This window comes from Melanotaenia boesemani, chromosome 24 (genome assembly GCF_017639745.1).
Source record: "Melanotaenia boesemani isolate fMelBoe1 chromosome 24, fMelBoe1.pri, whole genome shotgun sequence".
NCBI lineage: Eukaryota > Metazoa > Chordata > Actinopteri > Atheriniformes > Melanotaeniidae > Melanotaenia > Melanotaenia boesemani.
The window spans coordinates 9865730-9873404 of NC_055705.1; the positions used below are offsets into that span (position 1 = coordinate 9865730).

Consider the following 7675-nt stretch of genomic DNA (forward strand, 5'->3'; position numbering starts at 1 on the left):
ACGGAGAGGGAGAGAAAAGCATCCGTCTTCTTCGAGAGCAGGAAGCGAATAGTAGTTTCCCTATCTTCTTTTACAGAAATGTATCCCTGATATCAGATTATCAGCAATCCATTAATGTGGCCACACACATTCTAAATATAACTTGGAGGACTGCAAATTTTTTTTCAAAAAGCCCAAAATCCCTTGTGATCAAATCACGTTATTATCAAGTCATCATATATATTGTCAACAAGATGGCTTCATTTTATTCTTTTAATACCATGATAATTGTCAAAACCAGTGTGCTGCACAAATCTTCCTCATACACATTTGATTAGGATTCTGCAGGCTTGGTTTGAACATCCCCAATCACCTTCTGTCATAGACTGTAGCAGATTTTATTTAAATGATGGGGTGTAGGAGTTTAATCCTTCTTGTGAGGAATTAAGCTTGGGGAACTACTAAGGCCCAATCCCTGTTCCTCCCCCTGGTCCTACCCTTTCATTTTGCAGATTTAAGATCTCCCTTTTATTTTTGAGACCAGAAAGCATTGGTCATTCTTCCTATTATGTAGGCATTGGGGTTCTATTTAAAAAGCTAGATGACTTCTACTTGTTGATCCCTAAAAGAAAGGGGGCGCCATATACCTGCAAAGGCTGTATAGAAAGCAAGAATGGATCTGTGAGCCTGTACCTTAAATCTAAAGTTTACATCACAAGCACCCATTAGTAATCATGCAAACCTATTAGTAATCATCCAAACGTAATGAACAAAAATGCTCATTATATTTAATCGGTATGACCAGATGTTTGACTGCTGCTGTAGAAGGCATCACTCAGTTATTGGAACCTGCCATAAATCTTAAATTAGTTGAATATGTAATGTGCTATGATGCCTGGGGTTAAATAGGGAAGTTGGTACAGGATCAATAAAAATGTCTGGCGTGTATTTGGTTCAGCATTTGACTTTTTTATTGTTACATGTATTAGCCTGCTTCTTAATACAATGATTGAATAAAGGGAAATTGTGTTGTGTTGGTATACTTAAATGTAAAACTGTGTTTTTATGCTGTTAAACTTGAAAAAATATCAGCAAATTTTCCATAATGACAAAGTGTTTATGCCAGGACTGAGTCTGTGCGTTTGCTGCCACCGTTCTTTATCTTTGTTGTTAAAACATGGAAGAATATAATAATAATAAACAGAAAGACAAATTTCTGAATTTGAACTTCATGTTACCATCATAGCATTTTGTTCCTAAAACTCCAGCTTAATTTCTTCATTCTAGTGGATGAACGTGTGTCCTTTAGCTGATTTTAAGATTAAAAAAAATGCAGTAAACTAATAAATAAATATGAATATTTTAAGTCACTGACTTTAATTTGAATGCTGTTGTGTTTCAGGGTCGACCAGGACTGAACGCTGCCAAAGGAGAGAAAGGAGATTCAGGCAGTGGGTCTGGATATGGTTACCCTGTGAGTGTGGATTTCACCTTATCTTCTTCACATTAGTCACAGGCTGCGTTCAGCTCATTTGCACAAAACAAATCAATATTTGTTGTTTTTTAGGGTCCCCCAGGTCCACCAGGGCCCCCCGGACCTCCTGGACCTCCTTCTTCCATCGATGGAGTCAGAGTGAGTGGAGAGATTCAGCTGATTTAATTCAACGTCATGTTGATGTAAATTTCTATGTAGCTGATGAGCTTCCTTTTTGTATCAGGGTCATGATGATTACTCGAGGTATTACCCCGGTGAGTTAACGCCACAGACCATCAAACCACTTTGATTCCACTTTCATCAAACTCTGGTTCCTGTTTCACTAATGGTCCTGCTTAAATCTATTTAACTTCTTGGTTTTTGTCTTGTTTAGTTAAAGGAGAGAAAGGTGATCGTGGACCTCCAGGATTTCTTGAAATTCCAGGTAGCGTCACTTTATGTAAATTCATGCAGAGAAAAAATTTAGGTTTTAAGAGTTTACACCAAATAATTGCATCTTGTCATGTTTCTGGGCCAGGTTACGGGTCGGGATTTGATTTCTACGCTTTGAAGGTAAACCCTTCCTCGCGGTATGATGTTGGTCATGTTTTACACCTGAAAATGTTCAGATCAGCTTGATTTGATTATAATTGATATTATTTTGTTGCCCAGAATGAATTGAAAGGTGAGATGGGTTTGAAAGGTGAAAAAGGAGAACCTGGAGGAGGATATCATGACCCACGCTATGGTGGGAGTGCAGCCGGAGCTCCGGGACCACCCGGACCTCAAGTGAGATCACACCTTAAAAACTAAATTTTCAATTAATTAGCCTGCATTTAAGATGTTGTAAATCCAACTTTTTTCCCCTTTTGTTTAATTAGGGCCCACAAGGAGACTCCATTGTTGGCCCACCTGGCCCTCAGGGGCCACCTGGTCCACCTGGAATAGGCTATGACGGTCGACCTGGACCACCAGGTCCGCCAGGACCTCCAGGACCGTCCCTGTCTGGGCCTTATAGGGGCACACAGAGTAAGTGAAAATAAAGACCCCTTAAAAAACATAAAGAAACATTAAGACCCCAAATATTTAAGATTATCGCCTCATCCAGAGGGGCTCTGTCTCTCAAGGGAAGGTCTGTGGTACCGGTCCTGCTCAAATGGACCTTTTTCAAGCTCATTTCTCTCTGTTTAAATGGCAGCAATCAGTATTCCTGGACCACCGGGACCACCTGGAGCTCCAGGACTACCTGGATCCTCCTCAGGAGTGAGTAAACTTTTGGCACAGCCAGAGATCTGCTGTGTTTTGTTCATAAAAAATTCAAAAAATGTAAAAACCTTTGTTCTGTATGAAGATTCTGTTTAAAAAGACAATAATAAAACCTCTACTGGACTTTAATAAAAACATGTCTGCCAAGTAAACACAGCTGCCTACTGGTTGGCCTACACCTCAGAGAAATAGAAAATGTCTGGTATGGTCTGATAATTATTTTTCATTTTATCCTATTTTATTAACATATTGGGTTTTAAAATACACAAAATTCCTTAAATCAAAATTTTAAAAAAAGTAGAATAGTATCAGCAGATTCAACTACTTTTTCTGGGACAAAATGATGAAAAATTATGAATGTATTGAAAGAAATGCACCCTCATTAAAAAAATTAGGGTAAAAATTAAAATTTAATTTAAATTAAAACGGTTATATCCTCAGTTTCATGTGGTCTGTCAATGTCAAGCTAAAACTGAGTTTCAAGCTAGCATTAGTCTTAAAGCCACTACTGAACTGCTCTGTTTCTCTCTCTCTTTTATTTCTTTGCCAAGAAAATCCTCTTGGTTTCTTTGCTGAATCAACCACGGCACATGTCCAAAAAGGCCAGGGTGTTTATATCTATATATGTGACACTGTGCCCCAAAGCCAAAAAGCAGCTGTCGAATGATCCTCCGAGCTGGAAAAAAAAGTTGTGAAGGGCAGTTTCTCAGCCTCAGGATGTGCAGGGCTACGACGGCTACAGGAATGTGCATAATAAATGTCAGTGTGCCATCAAAACAAGCCAGAAGAAGAGTTTTAAGGTCATAAAGTTACATGACAAGCAAGCACACGCATACTTAAAAAATATATATTTTCAGCCTTCGAGCCGGCTCATTAGCAACCAACACATCACTAGTTAACATTAATGTTGGTTTCATTGTTATGGAAATTATTAGAAAGACATCCCTGAAAAACGAGTTTCTCAGCTGTCAGAAAGTTACAGATTAGTTTTCTGTGAATCAGCTGGTTGTTTCAGCTCTACAGCTCTCTTAATCTGTTCTTTATGTAGAAACTTTAAATTCTAAAAAAAGCCTGTAATATTTTCTGCACAAAAACATGAACAGCATGAAAAAAAGATTAAGGAGTAACAACCATTTTTTACAGTTTTACTCAGAGCCAAAATTATTTTTATGATGGCGTTGGAAAAATGAACTTCATATAACATATAACTTCATATCATCTGAAGTTGCAAAAAAGAAAAAAAAAGAAAGAAAAACTGTCGTAAACTGCAGAATAATCTGCAGTGTTGTTGTGTTTTTAGGTGACGTTGTTGAGGTCTTACGAAACCATGACGGCCACAGCTAGAAGACAACCTGAAGGCACTCTGGTGTACATTATAGACCAAACAGACCTCTACCTGCGAGTCCGAGATGGAGTTCGTCAGGTCCAGGTCAGCATATTAATGTCTTAAGGACACAAAATTCTCATTAATGTTGATTTCTGTGCATTAATGGCCTTTTCTGTTTTAATTTTATAGCTCGGGGCCTACATCCCTTTACCAAATGTGGCTGTAAGTGCAGTTTGTTCCTTCTATCTTCTCAAAGCAAACATTTCCTGCACATGTATTGTAACACACTTGTTATATTTCAGGGTAATGTGGTTGCAGCTGTAGAGCCGCCACCAGTTATCCCATATTCCCCAGACCAGCACTCCAGCTCTGATTCCCAGAGGCCAGTTCAGCCTCCGCCGCAGGTGTACCCTGGTCAAACAACTGATCCCCGATACTACCCCGACCCACGATACCAACCAGATCCACGGTATCCTTCCCAGACCGATGACAGGTTTCCAAGCTATGTAGACCGCTCAATCCAACCAGATGGTCGGTATTCTGCCTCAGTCACCCCTCAACGGAGACCTCCACGTCCTGTACCCCAAACTCCAGTCCACACTCACACTTCAGGTCCAGCGGTAAGAGAGGCCACATTTTCAGCTCTTGCTAGTTGGTCTGTAAATGAGCATTAACCCCTTCTGTTTCCTTCAGCTCCACCTGATTGCACTGAACAGCCCTCAGACTGGTGCCATGCAGGGTATACGTGGCGCAGATTTCCTGTGCTTCACCCAGGCTCAGGCCATCGGCATGAAGGGAACTTTCCGGGCCTTCCTGTCCTCCAGACTCCAGGATCTCCACAGCATCGTCCGCAAGACTGACCGGGATCACATCCCAATTGTCAACCTGAAGGTGGTTTAACCAGGGTGCTTATGTTAGCAAAGACACTGCGGATTACCAGAGCATTGAGAGCTCACTAAGAACAAAAAAGTGGCACCACATTAACAGAAACAGCAGCTTCCGTTTTCATCTGATTGTGATGTGATTGTTTACAGGATGAGGTTCTCTTTGACAACTGGGACGCCATCTTTAATGATGGCAGAATGAAGGACGGTGTCTCAATCTACTCCTTCAGCGGCAAAGATGTTCTCAGAGACAGCACATGGTGAGGCAACCAATCAACACAAATATAAAAATAACTTTGGAAAAAAAAAAATGTTGCTGAAGCTTTGTATCTCCCTCTCTGAGGCCGGAGAAGATGGCGTGGCACGGGTCGACCAGCGGAGGGCAGCGGCACGTCGACAGCTTCTGTGAGACGTGGCGTGTCGGCGACCGGGCGGTGACCGGCATGGCGACATCGCTGCAGAGTGGCAGCCTCACACAGCAGAGCTCCAGCAGCTGCACCAGCTCCTATGTCGTGCTGTGTGTGGAGAACTGCTACATCAACAAAGCCAAGAGATAGACGTACACACACGCTGCACAAAGAGCATGCAGTCTGAACACACTTTATCTGTCTTTGCACCGTTTGTGGTGCTTTGTAAATAGGATTTTCTAATGAGTTACTGTATTAGTGTATGTGTGTTTGCCCCTTTTGTATGGTGCTACGCAGGATCACATCACATGTTGAACCTAAGCTGAGCTCAGGTAGCCATATTGGAAGCCAACAGGTTTCCAAAGATGCAGCTGTCATGATTGCATCTGGTTGGAAAGCAGTGGTTTGAATGTTTGTTTGTGCAGCCGTTTGTCAGATTTGAGCTTTAACCTGAATGTAATGTTAGTCTAAAGCTGAAATGTAACACAACCCTTTTCTTTTTTCAGAAATGACGGTTACTGACAGCCTTTAAAGGTGTATCATTCATTGTTTATCTCTTTAAACAAAATATACTTGTATGATTTTTTTTATGTGCAGCAAAAGCCATACCTTATCTGTTTCGTGGTTGCATCTCCCTCCCAGGTCAGATGTCAAGCTAAACAAAGACTTACTTTGTCTGAGAGCAAATAGCATTAAATACCAGGCTACAGTGCCAGATTTACTGAGACAAGAGGGAAAATTTAGATAAGGCTCTAATGAGGGAAACTGTTTCGTACAGCACTGATCTGTGAACATAGACGCTGTTAGCTTGTCTTCAAAGCAGTTTATCAAGAGCAGTTACAATTAGCGTGAAGCTGCACATTTTTCTTTTCCTGTCAACACAATACAAACAAAATGGATTAGATTTTTTATAGAGCTTTATCAAGGCACCCAAAGCTCTTTTACATGGCATATTCATTCACACACTGATGGCGGAAGCTGCCATGCAAGGCGCTCAACCACGACTCATCAGGAGCAATTAGGGGTACGGTGTCTTGCTCAGGGACACCTCGACATGAGCTTGACAACTGGGGATCGAACCGGCAACCCTTGGGCTGCAGGACGACCACTCTGCCACATGCCGCCCCATTAGCAGGCCATTAGCATGACGAAAGTGTTAAGTTGTTTATTTTCTTGTCACATAAAGTGAGCTACTATCACTGGAGTAGGACCTTAATCTTTCTTTAGTCAGCGATAACTGTTATGTATTTAAAGTGTTATCACAATAAAAACAATACTTTGAACTTAGCTCACAGCTTGCTATCGCGTTAGCCAACTCTCCATCTTTTGGTTTGTGTAAATAGGTGATAGTAAACCTGTCACACCTGACTGGTTCTTTAACATTATCCACTGCAGCCATCTTTGCATGACTGAATTGAGGACCAGGCACATCACGCAGTGGAGAAGCTGACTGAAATCTCAGCTTCAGAAACCAGGGGATGCTGAAGAAACAATAACCCTGAGGCCCTGTTGACATGACGCTGAGTTAGTAAAACTTTCAAGTTTTGTTGTTTAAACAATAACAGCAAAGTGTGAGAACAGGCTCTAGAGTTGCAATGCGAATGTTAACGTGAACTGGAATCTTTGAGCAACCATGACATCTGCCACGTCATCTTTCATTTGCGCCCTCAGGCTTGTTTACACCTGCAAATATATATATATATATATATATATATATATATATATATATATGTATAAATATTAGAGCAAACATGAGTTTTTGTATGTTAAATGTATGTTTTTAACCTCTTCCCACTGTTTTCTGCAATCCACAGCACTTGAGTAATATTTTCTACACGGGAAGATATTTACAAATGGTACTTTTTAGCAGCAACACATTTTTATTTTTTATAAAACTCTGCTTTATCTACTCCATCTGTAATGTGTGATATGGATGCTTTCACAAACAAGGATGACTGGAAGTTTGCTCACACACACAAAGGAAATAAATATAATCTTCTGTGCGGATGTGTGACAAGGATTCAGCCGTGAATGCGTTGCTGCCTGTTTTTGCATTTTCATGTACTAATAACAAATCCAGCTGTAGCTCAACGTATTGAAATGCTGCGTCTTGTTGAATAAAACTTGTGTGGAGATCTGTGTTTTAAAGTGATGGAATGAGATGGACTTTGTTTGTATGGTTTAGTTAAAATAATTTTTAGAATAATCGTTCCAGAGTCTCTAAGGTATCATAAAAGTGGGCTGTTTCTCTTGTGCATTTGTGTTGTCGTTCATTCCTACTTCCTGTCATCAGTCACCTCCACAGCTGTGATTCAGCTCATCAGTGAGACGCTGTTTA

The 7675-nt window shown here is 40.7% G+C and overlaps 1 protein-coding gene across 3 annotated transcripts in view; it reads left to right on the forward strand.

Annotated features, from left to right (window-relative positions):
- LOC121635483 (collagen alpha-1(XVIII) chain-like) overlaps positions 1–7592 on the forward strand; it is a 133164-nt gene extending 125572 nt beyond the window's left edge. For all 3 annotated transcript variants that reach the window (XM_041978649.1, XM_041978650.1, XM_041978651.1), the window contains 14 exons: positions 1382–1453; positions 1547–1612; positions 1698–1728; positions 1848–1898; positions 1992–2026; positions 2126–2242; positions 2335–2482; positions 2652–2716; positions 4020–4148; positions 4236–4268; positions 4349–4666; positions 4740–4937; positions 5081–5190; positions 5274–7592. In XM_041978649.1, coding sequence (XP_041834583.1) covers positions 1382–1453; positions 1547–1612; positions 1698–1728; positions 1848–1898; positions 1992–2026; positions 2126–2242; positions 2335–2482; positions 2652–2716; positions 4020–4148; positions 4236–4268; positions 4349–4666; positions 4740–4937; positions 5081–5190; positions 5274–5487 — 1587 coding nt within the window. In that variant the 3' untranslated portion in view covers positions 5488–7592. The remainder of the gene's footprint in view (positions 1–1381; positions 1454–1546; positions 1613–1697; positions 1729–1847; positions 1899–1991; positions 2027–2125; positions 2243–2334; positions 2483–2651; positions 2717–4019; positions 4149–4235; positions 4269–4348; positions 4667–4739; positions 4938–5080; positions 5191–5273) is intronic.
- The last annotated feature ends 83 nt before the right edge of the window (positions 7593–7675 follow it).